General features: G+C 39.0%; 1 protein-coding gene across 1 annotated transcript in view; it reads left to right on the top strand.

Moving 5' to 3' along the window:
- SEMA3A (semaphorin 3A) overlaps positions 1-19423 on the top strand; it is a 212400-nt gene that overhangs the window by 107964 nt on the left and 85013 nt on the right. The window contains exon 4 of the mRNA XM_020800519.3: positions 1075-1194. Coding sequence (XP_020656178.3) covers positions 1075-1194 — 120 coding nt within the window. The remainder of the gene's footprint in view (positions 1-1074; positions 1195-19423) is intronic.

Here is a 19423-nt window from a genome sequence, read left to right as displayed (position 1 = left end):
GATCTCTTTTCCCCTCCTTTTCTCCACAGGGCATAGCAAGAGGAGGGAAAGCGCTAGGCTGGGGGATCCTGAAGCAAGCCACCTAAAAGGAAAACCCCTCTCTGCTTATGCCCCTGAGGAACAGCTGATCCGCAGGGGCATAAGCAGTTAGGAAATGAAGGGATGAATATATAAGGGTTATATTCATTTATTCATATTTGTTGGGGTCTCTGGACCCCAAGAATACAAAGCAATGAATATCTGATGAATCAGGAAAATTTAACTAATATCCTGATTCATTTTTATATGCATCCGCATGTCTAGTTATTACACCATTAAAAGACGTGAAGTAGTTCTGTGTGAGTATGAAGTCCTAGAGTACGATGGCTGTCATCTCGTTCAGAATTGTATTGTTCTTGTTTCGCAGTCCATCTTTATGCATGGGATGTTGATATAAAGCACCTCTACACCCATAGTGGCTAGGATGGTGTCCTAGACATTTTGCTTACTTATTGCTTAGGCAATCCTATTTTTCCTTCTTTTGTCTTTGTTGCACATCTTGCTTCCCTGAAAACTCCTTCGTTGTCTTAAATTTCCAGCCATGGGGTGGGCGAAGGAAGTTGTGGGGCAAAAGGAGATTGATTTTACAAATTAGGCATCATGTTCTGGAATTTACAAACCTCTTTCACGTGAGCCCACTTGCTTCATACTTAAGCTGTGGATATAATGTCTCACTTCTTATGGCCACATCAGGTCACTGAGGTCTCTGTTGAGATCAATCTCTCTGATGAAATTTGAAATGTTCTCATAATCTGCCTGAGAGGAAACTCTTTATTCTGAAAGGCCCATGGCTGTTGAGTAGGCAGCATTGTGGTCAGTACTATCAACATTTTAAGTTTTGCTTATTATACTATTATTTTATGCTCTGTTTTCTGTTGATTTTTGTCAAAAGATGCCTTGAGCATTGCTAGAAGGGAGGTAGCTTTCAAACATTTAAAAGCAATACAGCACTGTGAATGACTGTAAAGGCTGTGCAGGTAATGCTTATATATCTCTCTGCTAGCTGAATGATTTTTTTTAATTTGCCCTTTTCAGAAAGAATGTGCTAACTTCATCAAGGTGCTTAAAGCATATAACCAAACTCACTTGTATGTCTGTGGAACTGGCGCTTTCCATCCCGTATGCACGTACATTGAAGTTGGAGGACATCCTGAGGTAAGTGTGTCTAAATATATCCACTTAAAAGCAAACATTCTTAATTGACTTTTAGCCATGTCTTCATCTGCTCCTTCTCCACCAGTGTAGTCCACTGCATCTTCCCATTTACTGGGAGAATAATCAGAAATACGTTTCTGGAATATTGTGAAGTTTCTTATTTCAGACCTGGTGAATTGATATATTAATTTTCAAATAGAAGTCATAATCCAGTGAATGTTCAGTAGCTTCAAGTCCCATTTTTATGGAACAGATGGAAGGATATTTTCCATCCTGCTGCTGAAATCAATGGAACTTATACATTTCAGACTGGCAGGATTTTGTGATTTTTAAAAATGGTTTGTCTGCATCTATAACTAGCTTGCCATATTATCAGAATCTTTGTTCTGGTTCCAGTTTTGCCCTTAAGTGCTACTTTCCAAGCTGTGGATTATGACCTCACACCATCTGGGGCATACCTGATATGTCATGTATGTGCTTTCCCTCCGTTCTACATGTCTGTAGATAGGTTTTAATGAGTCAAGTGAGATCTGGGTCCCCCCCCCGATTTATATTATTCTACAAATCAAAAGTGAAACACTATCTGGCTATAGTCTTCTAGATATTATTATTATTATTATTATTATTATTATTATTATTATTATTATTATTATTATTATTATTATTATTATTATTATTATTATTATTATTATTATTATTATTATTATATTTTATTTTATTTTATTTTATTTTATTTTATTTTATTTTATTTATTTTATTTTATTTTATTTTATTTTATTTTATTTTATTATTTATATCCCGCCTATCTGGTTGGGTCAGGACGACTCTAAGTATGGGAGCAATGGTTCAACATAATTCCCATAGAGGGTCATAATCAGAGGCTTTCCTGGTGGATCTTGCCCCTTATTCCCAGGACCAGAGCAAGATATCTTGCTACCATATATAGAGTAATAAATGGCACTTTCACAGCCTCTAAGCCAACATCATAGTACTTATTAGGGATGGAAGGTTTTAGAACCCAACTGCTAGGATTCACCCAGAATCCCCCAGGCAGAATTCTCAGATTGGGAGCCTCAAAAGAACTGGCTTCAGAGCAGTTCTCCATGATTCTCCCATGTGCTGTTGAGCCCCTTTGAAAAAACAGGGTACTGCCCTGGAATACCCTGGGACTCAAGGGTTCTTGGGATCAGTAGTCTTGATGGTCATTAGATTCTATGAACCTTTCTGAGACCCAGGTAGCATTGTGACTCCCGGGGTGCAGTTCCCTTGTTTCTCAAAGGAGCTTGAAAGCACACAGACAGGAGTGCTGTGGAGATAGCGAGAAGCTTGTTCTGAAGCCTGTTTTTTTGGGGGGGGGTTCCCCCTCTCAGAATTTTTTCTGGGAGATTCCGGGTGAATTTTGGCAGGGGGAGTTCAAAACATCGAAATGCCCTATCCTTTGCACCAGTGGCCTCTCAAGTTACTTTGTCATATGGAACAGAAATGCTCTGAAGCGTCTTTCTCATCACAAGGCCTCACTGTATCTGACAGCAGGGCTGGCCAGCTTGCCTCCATGTTATGCACTTCATTGGTCTACAGTTAAGTACAAGCAAACCATCTTCGTCTGTGTCAAATCACTGGTTGTATCCAGATTGGCTTAGTGTGAGATAAAGTGGTACAGAAAAGCAATAAGAGCCTAAGCTTTTGCTGGTAGATTGCTGCATTCAGATCAGGGCTCAGAAAAGTTACATATTGCCCATAATCCCATCTGCCTTATATAGAATTATAGTTGTAAAAAGTAACTTCTCAAATTTCTTGTCAAAATATTTGTATTTTTGAAAGAGCCCACTGTAAGTATAGAGTGGGGGTTTAGCTCAGGGCCAGTGCACACAACGTGCCTGAATAAAGTTCCAAATTCCATTTCTGAATGTGAAGGACCTCATGATCATAATATAGAGAACTAACTTTGAAGAGGCGTGACTACCATGCTGCATTGGATGAAATGTCCAACGGGCCAATTAGTCCAAGGCAGTATCATACTTTTGGTAATATGCATGAAGCTGCAGGAACCTAAAAGTGGAATGGAGAGTTGGACATGGGACCTGGATATTAAACAAATAAAGGAAATTATTTGTATATATCTTTTGGCTCTAAAATATCTCCCCAGCCAGCTTACAACTATAAGATATCAGCATAATTTAAAATACTTACAATGCCAAAATAAAGCAAAGCCTGATTTGAAAAAAAAAACACTTATTAAAATCCTGCTAGAACAAAACTGTCTTAACTGCCTACCTAAAATGGAAGCATAAAGATTCCAGTCTACTCTGTACTGGGAAGAAATTCCATAGTCCAGGCACTTATTTAAATGGTTATGTCTCCATCCATCCATCCATCCATCCATCCATCCATCCATCCATCCATCCATCCATCCATCCATCCATCCATCCATCCATCCATCCATCCATTTCTATATTACCCAATTAGTGCAATGCACTATTCTGGGTGGTTTACAAACTAAAAAGGCAAACAAACACATACACATTTGCTCTGGTAGTGGAACACAAGTGTCTTGGAAGAAGATAGTTGATGAGAGGCTCATATGGAAGATGTATGTGTATGAAGGATGTGTACTGGCTCCCCAACCTGTCCCATGCCCAAAGAGAAGACAGATGATTACCTAATCTGCCTTTTGGAGAGATTCCCAGCTGTTCCTTGTCTGTGCCCTTTCTGGATTTCTGGACCTCCAGGGGAGGGGTGAACATTCCCACAAAAGGGGAAACGCAAACGACATGAAATTTAATGAGTCTCCAGTGGTGTGGAGATCCCTGAAGAGCAGGAAGATGAAAGGGCTTTTGTCCAGGGCAGTCTCCAGAGCATGGCACTCTTATGTTTCCACGTCTTCTTTTCTGGCCCCCAGGGAGAAAGCCTTGATCCCATGAGGGAGCAGAATAACTTCCTAAGGCATCCACAGGAAAGAGCATGAGTGACAGGCTGTAAAGGGGCAATGGACACAGTCCTCACTGATTCCTTCTGAAAAGGGCAATGCAGGGAGCCTGCTGTTCCTCCTCAACATCTGGAATTTCACCTCATTGTCTTTCCTTTCTCTGCCTCTTCCTTTTTTGTCCATCAACACTCAAGTGTATTTATTCAAGAAAAAAATGTAATTGCTTATCTCTGTTGAGAAAGAAAGATGGAAAGGGCCTTCCAGCCTGGATTCTGGGCTTTCTGCCCTCTCTTTCTTATTTCCTAGGCCATATTGAACACAAGGGTTTCGTCCAGGGTGCTATTGTGTGCCCATTGGGTGACCAGTGCCTATTTCCTCTGCCCTGTGGGCTTTCTAGAAATGCACAAATTCCTCTGATTCAATTAATGTTTCCACATGTGTCTGAAGACAATTTGCATTCTTAATGTATAGTGAGACTGATAAAGATGTACCATGCATTACAATAAAAGAAGAAAATGAATCACAGTAATGAAAAAGGGATGGCAGATAAACAGCAGTCAATAGAAAGGTGTTCTTGCTCAGTCAAAAGAAAGGTCAGGGAACAGAGTTTCAGATGCTCCCTCTGAAAACACAGGTTCACAGCTTGGGTATGTTCCTGGATTTGTGCCTGAGCCTGGATGCCCAGGACTCGGTGGTGACCAGGAGTGTATTTACACAATTAAACCTAGTGCGCCAATTAGGTTCATTCCTGGAGATATATTCTGTGGCCATGGCAACATGTGCCTTAATTATATCCTGTTTGGATTGATTTAATTTATTCTATATGGAGTTGCCTTTGCAACCTGTTCAGAAATGCCAGTGGCTCCAAAATGCTGCCACCATATTGTTCACTGGTGCTGGATACAGGACCGCCATAAGTCTCCTTTTACATATCTACTAATCTGGTTCTCGACAAAACTGAAGTTCTGGTTCTGACTTATAAAGCCTTACATGCCTTGTGTCCAAGCAACCTAAAAAGACTGCATCTCCTTTTATGAGCCTGCCCAGGTTTCAAAATAATGAGGGGAGGTCTTTCTCTCTGTCACTCTACCCTTACAAGTGCATTCACTAAGGACACAAGAAAAGAGCTGACATTTTGTCCCCTTCTCCTTTTCATATTGTTTATTTTAATCTTGTAAACCAATTTAGGTACCTTTGAAGTGAAAGGGAATAAATGATAAATAGTTTGAATACATATATAGTAAAACTAAAAAAATATGGTAAATAAATATACAATAGAACACCAAGAAACACACATCCAGCCAAAGAATGCAAGTGCTGTTCCCACAGCAGAAATGGCCCTGTCCTTATCAAGCTACTGCCATCAAGAGAGTTGTGCTTGCTTGGAGAAGACAGGAGATCAGAGCATTTGATTCAGAGCTGCCCTTCTCAACCCTACACCATGTGATGAGGACTGCACCAGATGGTCAGCTGCCTTTGCTTACTTGATTTGGATTGTGGTTTATCAATTCTCATTCTGTTGGAATCATTGAGGAATTAAATATCCATGGAAAAGCAAGCCAGGCAGCCGGGGAGAAATTGGCTCCCTTCTGTCACCTGGCGCGAAGGGGACTCAGCATCGGGTGAAAGGAGGGAGCCGATTTTTGGCTTCGGAGGAAGCCCTTTGAAAGCTTCAAAGGCAGGGAGGAAGGGCAGGAAATTCGAATTTCCCGCCCTTTCTCCCTGCCTTTTGGGTTCGTAACTTGATCTGCGTTCACAAGTAGGGTCTGCTACTTGCGATGAGATTGGGTTCGTAACCCGAAACGTTCGCAACTAGGGCCGTTCGCAAATATGTGGTAATGGAACATCTCTGGTGCCTTCACTTTCTGTTTTATACTTTTCTGCTGTACGGTGTAATATTATTATACCAACACATGTAGGATCTAAAAGGAAGGTGATTTGCTTTTTTTCCCTCTCACTCTGTCTCTTGTTGTTATGCCTCCAAGGACATTTCAAATCCATAAAACAGATTTGTCTGATCGCTTCTGAGAAGACACATATTTAATTTATGGAGCTGTTTTTCAGTTGATCCTTCTATTAGAGTTACCCTGTCTGATGTCAGAAGCATATTTACTCAAAAAGCTGCCTTATGGATTTGACATTCAAGATTGCAAATTGCCATAAAAAAATAAAGGCATCATTATTCAGGTGAATGAGGCTAAACAATCATTTAAAATTCAAATGTCCATCTTGTAGAAATATTAACAGTGATATATATCTCCAGTGATGAGTTAAGACCTATGAATATCTTTTACAGAAAAACAAGTTGATTTTTTTAAAGCTTTCTCCTAATGCTCTTACTTCTTGGAATACAGTTGCATCTGGAAGAGAGTTTAGCTCAAGGGTATATTATTATTACTACTATTATTATTTAATACATTGTTTCTCAAATCTCAATTGTTTCTAGACCACACACACACACATACACACATATGTTCGTGATGGCTTGCTGCCTTAAGCAGATTTTTGCTTCTAAGTTCCACTTGGGAATTGGTAGACATATTAATTAAGCGAGTTCCCTAAGATGCAAGTCAATCAGTTATTGGGTATCTGCCAAGAAGACAGTCTGGATATAGATGGCAAGTATGAGATCATTTGCTTGTATAATTTTATGAGCAGGCAAGATGACCTGCACACGATAGGCTCTTGATCAACAATTTATAGAAAGAGAGATCAGAGATGAAAAATCAGCATTTTCCCCCACCAGACCACTGTACTATTTATCTGCAGTGGTTGTCTTCTGTACACATTGTCTTCCCACGTTTTTCTTATTATACTGTATGTTATATGCCATGTGTTGGACTGGAACAATTTCTTCCGATCTTAGTTACTGTTAAATGAGTTAGTGATAGATCAAGGATGCTATTCAATATCCTACTTCTCTAGGAGTATGCCCCACAAAATTCAGTATTAATTCTGCATCTAGGTGTATATAGTGTTGTGCTGTATAAGACGAGAAGCATTTTTAATCATTCAAAAAGCTATTTGGGATTTATTAGGGAGCAGGGGTTTTGTTTGTGAGAAATGTTTGCATTTTTAGAAGTACAAGTACATACTGGACTACATGCAGTGTTTCTTTACATGTTGGCTGCAAACCAGTTTTGAAAAGTTTCCTAGCTCTCTAGATCAGGTTGAGACTGCACAAGGACTCACTGCAGTGAGGAGCAATTATCAGACCCTTCATGATGCTAGTGAAGCCCAATGTTTTGCCAGGAGAGCATCACTGATTGATAGTGCATTTTAAAAAAGTAGTATTGATATGTTTCATGTTAGCTGAATAGCTCAGTAAGTTGGAACCCTTGGTTGTGGAGCCAGGAGTAAGGAGTTTTATTCCCCACTGTGCCTCCCAGAAGAAAAGCCAAATTGTGTAGCTTTGGACTAGATACATGGTCTCAGAGCAATGCCAGAAGGGGAGACTGGTAAGCCATTTCTAAGTGCTCTATACCTTTGACCATCTTTTTGTTTTAATTATTATTTTTATTATTTGGACCATCTTGATCAGATTCACCATGGGGGTGGGGAGAAGTGAGTGGTTAAGGCTGAATAATAATAGGATAGCAAAAAGGTTGTATGAAGTGATGGAGATGACTTATGCATGAATTCATTTTTTTGTTAATTGACTAATTAATTGCTTAAAATTGATATGATAATCAACTAATTATCTCCTATTGGGCTGCTTTAGCAAACGGAGGGTGAAATTGGATAGCTGGAAAGGCATACATCTAATTGCACTAGAAGGGTTCAGTTTGCAGGGAGCAATCTCCCTTAAAGCAATCTTTCCATCTGTTGGAATCATTTCAGCCTTCTTAGACTGGAGTAGACCAAAAGTAGTAGACCTATGGCTCAACCAAAAAGGTCCAGGTTGAGCATGGCTCGGGGTTGGGCTGGAATATGATTCTGTGTACATTGTGTGATTGCCAGAATAAAGATTGCACCAGACTGTACCACAAGCAGTCCAAAATGCAATATTATTCCACATGTGATCATATTCCTTATTACATTATTCAAATGCTACTGATCATATCAACACAGCATAGCTTTCTTTCTCATGAGGCTGCAAATATCAAAGACAGTTTTCTGCCAAAGGAAACTAACAGTATGGAAACTAACAACTAATTAAGATGGAAACTAACAAAGCCAGTTTTCATATTATTATTTTCTTCATTTAGCAGTGATAGATCAGGCACTTTCTGTTTTTCATTTTCCAATATTAAATTCAATTTATCTCATTTCACATCTATGCCAAATTTTCAGTTTCAATTTTAAAAAATAATAATCTGTACAAAAATACACATATATTTCTCCTAATATATGTATCGATAATATACACATCTTTGTTTTCATTTTATACTAATGAGTGTAAGGGTTACCTTGGCTTTTTTGTTTTGTTTGCCTGTTCACTGTTCAGTCATTAAGAAAGTATATAGAGCCCTTACCTCTTGAAGGGTGGATACTCACCCTGCCTCTCTCTTATGTCACACTGAAGACATAAATATGACTATCTGAAGGGAAGGAAGTTGTTTCATCCCAGTAGACTCTCCATGTGAGCCAGAATGTTTAAGAGAAGAGTAGCTCAGCTAAAGTGCCCCTACTTTTGGAAATGTATCTCGTTATGAACTCGGGAATGGCCTCTTTGATATTACACCTGTCTACCAAGTTAGAATATCAAGGACAGGTTAGAATGTGGCTTGCACCTGTATTTCCATGTGGGGCTGTACTTGTGTGCAATTGGCACACATTTGGTGACCACAGCACCTCTTTGGATGAGCTGCCCTGATTTTACCACTTGTGATGAAAGCAGTTACAGGCCCCCTATATATTACCCTTCTTATACTGGACAGCACACTGGATTTCAGAGACTTGCTTTCATCCCATATATCATTTACAAAATACCACAAAGATCATTTGTGGGACAATCAATATTAACTAATTGACCTTTATGTCGTGTTTTAATCAGGATTTGATTTTCAGTTTTGAACTGTAGCATGATGACCTACTTTGAGCACTTTTAAAACCGAAAGTTGACAAATAAATTAGATAGACAAATAAGTAATAGTAAAAATGCTGCATGCCATAAAACCCTGTTACTTTTGCCTTACTGCTGCTGCTGCTGCTACTACTACTACTACTTTATTTATTTAGTTATTTATTCAATTTGTATCTGGCTCCCAGTAGTAGAGACATTAAAACCAAAAGCAATAACCTTACTTACTACTACTTCTACCACCACCACCACCACCACCACCACTGTTTTGACACATATGCCACTCTTTGGGTGGTTTACAATGTAAACTGCAAGAAACACTTTGCCTTCCAATGAGCTGGGTACTCATATCAATAATGCTTCTGTATAAGTTTTGTAGAAATGTTAAAACATGGAAATCATTAAGGGAGCAGAGAAAAGAAGAAAGTAGTAAAAGATCTTAATATAAATAAACAGAATGGAAGAGCTTGCAAACCATCAATATAGAGGTCTCTGAGGTTTTTGGCTTGCATCATTTCTATGTAATAGGATTATATAGTATTATTATGTATATATATTGATTAACTCTCTTTGTGTGTATGTGTGTGTGAAAAGGCAGTCTTCTGCTGTTCTGTTTGAAACTGTTTCAGACAATGAAAGTCTGAACCATCAATGTGCATGACAAGATAAACTGTGTCATTATAGGAACCCCATGCCATTCATCAGCTTTGAAAAGCTGTTTTGAAATTCACATCTTCCAACTGGTACATTGAGAAGTATAGTTGCTGAACAAATGCTAAGATGGCTTACATTTAGATGCCTTCCAGATCTAGTAATTAAAACACACCGTATTTTGTGATTATTTATATCTATAAACTTCACAGCACAATGGGATGGAATTTAGCAATATCTTGGAATTCGACAAATTCCAAAATGTCTGTATTTTTTCAGGCTTCTCTGCCATATCCTCAGCTGGTGTAGACTAGTAACACTGCATTGCTACTGCTCACATTAGGCTGACCTGTTCTAATTTATGATTTGTTGAATTTTCTTTCATTTGCTTTGAACTGATGTAGAATTGGTTTATGTTGCAGGTAATTTCTCTTTTCTGAATAATAAAAATATCTTAGATTGATGATGCCTGTAAAATCTGAAATTACAGCCTCTGAAGTTATGTAATATTACCACCTAAAACATATTTTCTTCTTCCGATCACTAAACAAAATGTTTCATATGGCTCTGTATCAGCTGTATCATGTCTTCTACAATAGACACTCTCATGTTTCTGATTAGATGAAACATAGAATACATTTCCTCCAAAAGGAAAAAAAATCAACATCTTATGGTGACCTTCCAAATCTCTTTTATGGTTCACAATGAAGGGGTATCTTTTAGTTTAGGGAAATAACCTGGAATCCAGAAGGAAAAAAAGAGCTTCAGTCTCACAGGTTGGTTCTCAGGAGAGTAAGTGAAGTTTACAATCTCATAGCTATATTTCATGCTTTATCAGAGAATGTATATTATAAAACTATCAGGCTTATCTGGTCTACATTTATTGTTGCAACAATATATATCAGAATTCCCCCTTCTGGCTTCAGAATTAAGTATCTGTTAAACTGATGTTTTAAATTGTACAGTGAGGTTCACATGGGTCATGCTAACCTGCTTTCTCTCCAATTTATGGTACTTGTAACTGACATTTATGGCACTCTTCAATCATTTCAATAAACAGGCAATTTTAAGAGTTCCGAGATGAGAGGATACTATTAGAGAACAAGCACCTTTTTGACATCATATTTAAAACTCTAAGCATAATTATAGCTAGCAGACAAAGCCAGCCAAGTTAATTCACTCTCCATTCATTACTGTTGCATTCATGCAACTTTACAAAATAGGAGATATGTACCACAATCCTGGACATGTTTACTTACAAGGAAACTAAACTGAATTTGGTTGATCTTCTTAATCAACAGAGTGTTTCTGTCTCTTGGATTACAGTAAATAGTAAGATTACATTGCCTTTGATTTTATCTCTATTGTAAATTTGGACCCCCAGTTACTGTCATTAGAAAGTGAAGTTGAAGAAGAAGAAGAAGAAGAAGAAGAAGAAGAAGAAGAAGAAGAAGAAGAAGAAGAAGAAGAAGAAGAAGAAGAAGAAGAAGAAGAGACCTTTGGGTAGTGTGGGCGGCATATAAATTAAATAAATAAATATTAAATAAATAAATAAATAATAATAAGAAGAAGAAAGTTTTAAAAACCGCCTGGGATGCAGGCCATGTATTGTGCATTGCATACATGGCAGTCTTTTTGGCAAATACTGTTCACATGCTGTGGAAGAATATGGAACAAGAAAGACAATTTTGCAAGGGAATCACATCCTCCAAATAAATCATAAAGAAACACGCAAGTCAGAACATACAGTTTTGTGATAGAAAGTCCCATCAAAGATTATGGTAGCTGCTGCTAAGTCGCTGTTCAAGCAGGACATTCAGGATTGGATTATCCCACTTGTTTTTTTGTCAAGATTAGCAGTTGTCAACAGGGCTGTAAATCTTTGCTTTTTTCTTCCTTACATATAAGGATGCAGAATAAAAAGATTCTTCTCTTTGCTAGCAAAGATAGTGAGGAATTTCCTGATACTCTCAACAGACTTCTCATATGGGCAACAGCACTGTTCTGTGCAATAATTTTCCGCTTGTGCTGATCGCCCCAGACTAGGCTGGATGCTCCTTGATTTAAACATTTGAAGCACTAGATAGACTACTTGCATCTTTCTTAATCATCAGTGAAACCTTGCTTTCCTTTCCTTTTCACAAAAGGACTTCACAGATATGTTGGCTGAAGTCAAGGAATACGGTGATGTTCTAAAATTACCCACTGGATTTTTGTATCATTTTGAGACAGCCCAACTCAATTAGGACAAGAAATTTAGCAAATATTATTTTCATCCCTAGTGGTCAGGCTGATGGTTGTAGATGGAAAAAAGCTGATGCAACTCAAGTGGAGTTATGGTGGTGGCTGCAACAGCTAGAATCCTTTTCGGTGCATCTTATGAAGGCAACTCAGAAGGACAGAACTTGATAAGATTATGAAGATAGTCTTATAGGGTGAGGCCAAGCAGTCAGTAGCAGCTTGGCTTTCAACATAGAGGCTAGTTGGGAAGGCACTGAAGTGAAAGCACATACAGGTATGGCACCATGTGTAGTCACAGTGGGAAATGATTTAGTCCCATGAATGTGTGCATCCCAACCTTGGCATATACTTTCATTGCAGCACCATTTCCTCCTCCTCCTCTTCTCTTTTGACAGACAAAAACACATCTCAGAGTGGGGGCACAAGGTAGGCAAGATCTAAAGAACTTCCTCTTAAACATTTGTCTTGATAGCACTCAAAAAGAACAAATACAGGTCTCTGCACTGATAGCTCCTTCTTTAGATAAGTTGCTTCAGTGGGGTAGAGAATGTTAGAATCTAGCCACTGGCATTCCATGTGTGAGCTTTTAAAAAACATTTCAAGTTTCTCCAGATTATTCTGGATCAAGAGTTGGCTTTTTAAAATCTCTGGAATAAGAATGTGAGTTTCTTTCTTTCTTTAAGAATGACTGATTGATCACATTTTGAGACCACTCGATAACTAGCATTCTCTAGGCTATGTGTTAAAACAGAACATTTAAATGATAGAAATATTGTCCACAAATAATACCCTTTAGGTGTGTGTGTGTGTGTGTGTGTGTACGTGTGTGTGTACTGGGTTCCTGGTATACAACAAGGAGACTAAATGTTTCTTAGTACTAGTGTGGAGCAGTAGCACTAATGGTGGTATCAGGCTGTGGATGAGATAACCCTGTATTCACCCAGGAGAAAAAATATTACAGAATGCAATGTGTGAAAAAACACAACATGTTCCAACTGCACTCATGTATGTGCAGGTATGCCCCATTTTTAGAATGATGAAATGCTGCAATCATCATCATCATCATCACTACTTCAAATGCATACAAACACATCCGCCAAAATTCTTTGACTACCAGCATTGTTTTCTTACTGTATATTATACAACAGATCTCCAGTGCTAAGAAATGCTTGTTGATTATAACTCCACGTTGTATACAGTATGTCACAGCTGAATTACTTCCATGAATGAAAAACTAAAGCCAGTCAACAGACTCATTAAGTCCAAAGAAACAAGCTCAAGAACTGTGGGAAAACTTTTGTCTTGGCTCACGAAGAGAAAAAGGGAGGAGAAGGCAGTAGTGCTGCAGTGAAGGCAGATTCATATGTTGTGACACATACATCCAAAGAGCTAAATCATTTTCCTCTTTGACCACACATTGTGCTGTAGTTGTGTGTACCCTTGCTTCAATACCTGCCCCAATACAAGACATGGCCCATAGATGATAACAAGTTGAAACCCCCTCCCCATATATAACTATTTTTAAAAAGTAAAAAATTATTGTTCACAGTTCCCTATCACAATTGTTTTACCTCTTTTATGAACCTTAGTAACCAAGAGAAAGACGCACCCTCTAGGCTTTATGGCTATATTTTTCTCTTTTCCTCACATCTGAAATGTGGCTTAAAATGTCCTGCTGTAAAATTTACACAGCATGGATTTTCATCAGTCTTATCACAGGTGGTGGAAACTTTTGTGGCATTCCCAGTTTCAGTGTTATCCATTTATAGAATTGTTTCGTTCTAGAAAATTAATATTTACACTGTATCTTTAGGGTTACTTTTGGGGGAAAACCAGAGTGATGAAATTGATCGAAATCACATACCTGATTACACACATGAATACTAAGGCAATTCTCATGTTTCCAAGAGGTCCTTGGAAAAGGCATATTGGCAGGAATGGAATGATTCTTGGAAAACTCAAGAATGTGAATCCTTGCTTATCTCATCCTCAAACAAGGAGCCACAAAATTATTTCCATCACCCCATCTGTGGGCAAGGTATCTTGTGGTGTTCTTAAGCAAAGAAAACAATGAGAATAAGTACAAGATTTTTCTACAAAAGCAAAATTGTGCAAATAGTGCTTTAATGATGAAACATCATCATTAAGCAAAATGGCACTGGCTATTGCTTGATCTTTTTGCAAACATTTAAAGAGGAGAAGTATTGGAGGGGTTGCTCGCATTTTTTAAAATAATCAGCTCATTCTATGCTAGCTGCATGTGATTGCTTGTCTTCTCAAAGGGAAAGGATACTCAGTTTGGAAAGGGACAATTTGTGCAAATTGAAGAGACCTTGATGAGGGGAAAAAATAGCACTCCTTGTCTTTGCCCTGTCCTGAAGTCAAGTAATCTCATGGCATTGGGAAATTTCTTCATGAGCTGTCTTAGTGATTTGAATCTCCAAGAATGTAGACTATAGCAAGTAGTTATTATGCCCCTAATTGTGGGAGAAATTGGAGAGAATCATGGTTCAGTTGAAGATCATCTGCCCAGAAAGGTCTAGGTTTAGTGTCTAAAATTTTGAATTATAGAATCTCATTCAGCATGGGTAGGAAAAAGGCTTTATCTTTAAAGCTAGACCTGCTTCTTGATAGAGTTGACAGTGATGAGCTAAATATGATGGCATGCGAAATTCACATGCATTAAAAATGGTTCTAAGCAACATTGGCAGAATGCCATTGGTGTTTACATAACTTACCACAACTAACTGTGGCTAATTAATGAGGTGGCGGGATATGTCTCAGTCATGTGCTACAACCAAGGCTCCTCGGCATTTTGTTAATTATTTACAGTTGGCCACAGCAAGTTAATGCAAGTTTTAAAAGATCACCAGTAGAATTCTGGCCATTGTTTTAAGCGTGGTTCTCATTGTCTTCATGGAAACTTTGAAATCTAAAGTGAAATTTGTTGCCCAAAGTAACATTCCCACTCAAAGAAACATCCTTGCTTTTCTTTAGTAGCCAGAAAACTCAGCACTGTCACTTCAAAGAAAAGTACCTGAAAACATTCTCCCAGTACTGTTCCTGTGCGACATATACAAAGTTTTATTCAAACACATTAAGAATATTGTTGGAAACCCTGCCAAAACTCTTTGATCTGGGTGAAAAACAAAAGCCACCTAGCCTCTGTGTTAAAAAACATTAATTCAGGTTTAATTGAGGAAATGAATTGGAGATAGATAGAATTAAGTGATTTTAGATTTAGGGCAGTGAGAGGAATTGAAAGTATGCAAGTTTATAAGCTACATAATTTCAGAGATCTTTATCTGAGCTACATTATGTAACTTCCTGAATCATGCCATGAAGGCATATGGCTGACCCTGAACGTTTTTGTAAAATCACATTTTAAGTGTAACTTGTGCTGCTAAAGGAAGCACCTGCTTTCTGTCTGGTCATCTTATGTTCCTGTTTCAGATATCTTGTCAAGAAGACCTTTAAACGTTTTACTAGAAGGAAATAGTAGGGTTTGGGCTGGTCATAAAAAATCTAGTTCTCTTAGTGGCATAGTCATGACCTGAATTGATTGTTTGAAAGAGTTACATCCTTAAGGAGGTGATTTTGGAAGTGTTGGTGGGATGTGGGAGCCTTGTGGGTCACCACAGTGATGCTGAGTGCAATGGAAGGATCTTAAGCATCTAGCGAAGGTGGCTGAATCTCAGACTTTTGCAGAGTAAGGTTCTCTGACTTTAGCTGGTGCCTTGCAGGGCACGTGAGACCATCTGACCCTCTCTAAGGAGACTCCCTGTCTTACCATTCCTTTCAACACCATTTACCACTGCCTCTGCATCTTTCTGTTTTGTTTCACTGCCTCTCTTCTGCCTTCATGTGTGAGAATGCACAGCATGTAACAAACGTGACATCTGAGACTGAGAGTTCTTTCAAATGGAGCATTTGTTCTCTGTAATCACTTGACATGTTGCTGAGGATGCTGGCATTTTCCCTGCCATCCATATGAGGCAAAGTTATAATGTGACAAAATCCATTCCTTGCTGTGTCCCCCCCCCCCCTTCTGATGGCATTGTTTATTTTATTCTGGGGTTGATTCCAGAGTTGGAGTAGTTTATGACACTTCTATTGAAATTAATCGTTTCCATATTCAGAACTTTCAGGATGGAAGGTTTAAATTAGCTTCAGTGTGACAGAGAGAAAAACAATAGCTCTGGAAGAGAAGTTCCAGTGGGGAAATGGATTTCTCATTTCTCTAGAATCAACTAAATACGAGACTTTTCCTGAGAATTGTTTTTAAAACTAAAGTTTGGACAGAGATCCCAGTAAACCCCATGCTTCTTGGCTACAAACAGGGATGAATCAGGATGAAGAGTGTCGGGACTTTTGCGTTATCCAAAAGAGTCCAATATAAAGGATGGTGTTGACTGTAGAACATGTGCATCTGTGCCACTGCTCATCATATAAATAAAGGCTGGTAACCACAAAAATGAACTGGATTTCCTTGCTGGTGTAGAGACAAACTCAGTGTGTCAACAACACTGTCTTTTAAGGATGGATGCAAATACACAACTTTGCAAATTTGATTGTTGTGAATTGCTGTTAACATGCTCCACAAATCCACAAATATTTCTTTGCTCAAGAGCTGGATGAGGGTTGCTTCACCCCATTAGATTTTGTTCCACATGAAAGTGAGGAGGATTATGTTTGTCTGAATCACTACAGAAGCTGAGGGATCTGCCACTCCATCACGTAATCAACCTTTTCAAAAAGAAGTACAAAGCCAGCACGAGGTATGATGGAGACAAAACACAGATAGAAAAGGAAAGCAGATGGCCACATAACCCCTAAAGGAGGCACCAGATGCTCTTTGCACGATGAAGATCTTCTTTGGAACCTAAACTTTCGCCTTAACATACGGTTTTCAGATGCTTCCCAACTTGCTGGAAGAATTGTAAGCACAGGCTGCAGTATTAACTTTGTGGAGCTGCTGAGGTTTTTTGCTTTCCCTTGGGTGTTTTTAGCTGGAATCATGAAATGTCTGCGTGGCTTCCTTTATGCTTTTCAAAAAGGAAATGAAAAATGTGTTGTTGAACCTTAATGGCAAATGGCATTGATTATTTTCCAAAGCCACTACTCAATAATGATACCTTTTCATAAGTCCACCAAAACACGCTGTTGCAGATATGGCACCAACCACTGAAACCTGGAACTGTTTTACTGTCTGCAGAATTCTCTACAACCGACATTTACTAGCAACTTTTTCTTAGAAAAAAGAAAACTATGCGATTACACCTAAAATCCAAACCATGTGTCAAATAAGTACTTTATTGTCTCCATGTCTTCTGCTACACAGTAACTGGTTCCAAGGTGAACTTTCTGCATGACTAGGTGCCATTGTTCAGACAGGTACTGTGTTAGGTACACATTGAAAAATTGAATATGCTTGTGTTTTTTTAAATTAACTAGCTGTTTGATCTTCTAATTCCTCTTGGAGTGATTTGCTGAGGACTGAAGTACTCATTACAACAACAACAGTACCACTGCCAAAAATGTCAGCCTTGTGTTCTGTTGTCCCAGCTACTCTGCCATACCTTAATGAACTTCCCCATGTCATTATGACAGACATTTGCCTTATGGGGACCATTGATGTGCAGCTAGGAAAGGAAAATATACCCTGTATACAAGTTATATTGAACTCGAACTAGACAAGGAGAAATGACTTGATATGGAGCTGCAAATTTGGGAAGTCTTGCTTTGTTCGTAGTGCATTGTTCCTTTATTTTCTATATGAGAAGAAAGTTGTAAAACAAATGCTTCATAATGTGTGAAAAAGCAAGACAGTAATGCTCGCTTTTCTTTAATACAAAGAAAAGCTGGAAGGTAGCTTATATGGGTTGACATAATGCATATTGATTTAATTTGTCCCCTTCAAGGACAAATTGGAGCTGACCAATTTCATCAGAAGGAGCCAAGAGTTGAGTCAATATGCGGTTTTGGGTGTAAAAGCATTCACGGCTTTTATTAGTGTAGTGTTTATATATATATACTATATATATGAAAGGCTTTGCAGGAAAGTAGAGAAAAGGTCGGATTATTGATGCTTTCCCTTTTGTTTGGATCTGATCCTCGAAACCACCACTCCAGCATGTAAGTCCTTGAAACAGCACACAGTGGCAAACTCAACTGTACCAGCTCTACTTACAAACTGATCAAAGACACTGTGTCATTGTAGAACATAGGTTGGGAAACCGGGGTAAATTACCCCAAATGGGGAAAAAGTGAAAATCCTGGGGGTAATGAGCAGGCTGCTACCCCCTCCCTCCCGCCCACCCCCACTCTCTGGAGCCAAAGCTTTAATTGTAAACCACCTCGTCCTGTAACTTCCTTCATTGCAGCAGGGCACTCCTAAATGCTCCCTTCTGTTAGAGAGATCGGAGAGATAAACCTAATTGGTTACAGGTGGGGATTAGCCTGGGCAATCAGCCAATCCAGGGCTTCTGAATGACTGCTTCCTCCGGAAATGACTGCAAACAAGCAGGGGGAGGGAAAGCAGCAAGCAAGGGAAGGAGGGAAGAAAGAAAGGTGTGAGGGACTGAGGACTTCATATCGGAGGTTGTTGATATTTTTTCTGGCAATCTTAATTGCGGCTTGGGCTTCCTCTAGTCCGGCCTTTCACATGATGTATTCTGCATTTTGTTGTACTCCTTTCCCAATTTTGAACCAATCATTTGTTCCATATCCAGTTCTAAATGTTGCTTCCTGTCCCATGTATAGGTTTCTCAGGAGATAGATAAGGTGGTCAGGCACTCCCATTTCTTTAAGAACTTGCCATAGTTCGCTGTGGTCCACACAGTCAAAGGCTTTTGCGTAGTCAATGAAGTAGAAGTAGATGTTTTTCTGGAACCCTCTGGCTTTCTCCATAATCCAGTGCATGTTAGTAATTTGGTCTCTAGTTCCTCTGCCCCTTCAAAATCCAGCTTGTACTTCTGGGAGTTCTTGGTCCACGTACTGCTGGAGCCTGCCTTGTAGGATTTTGAGCATAACCTTGCTAGCATGTGAAATGAGTGCAATTGTATGGTAGTTGGAGCATTCTTTGGCACTTCCCTTCTTTGGGATTGGTGTGTAGACTGATCTTTTCCAATCCTCTGGCCACTGCTGAGTTTTCCATTGATGATGTTAAAAAAAGCACACTGGTCCTTTGATATTGGGCTGTGGCGCCAGCGTGGGTGACATGACCTTTAGCCTAGTTTGTTCCTTTTTGCACACCACACATAGAATGATTAAAGTGGTAGGGAACCCCCCCAATTCTGCTTTGCCTGTCTCTAGCAAGCATGTCATTGCTAGAACCACTCTGGCAGCCACCTCTGCGAGCTAGCAAAAATTTAATGCAAATTGCTAAG

This window comes from Pogona vitticeps, chromosome 5 (genome assembly GCF_051106095.1).
Source record: "Pogona vitticeps strain Pit_001003342236 chromosome 5, PviZW2.1, whole genome shotgun sequence".
Lineage (NCBI taxonomy): Eukaryota > Metazoa > Chordata > Lepidosauria > Squamata > Agamidae > Pogona > Pogona vitticeps.
Note: the sequence above shows the minus strand (reverse complement) of the source record. Positions and strands in the feature narration are given on the sequence as shown.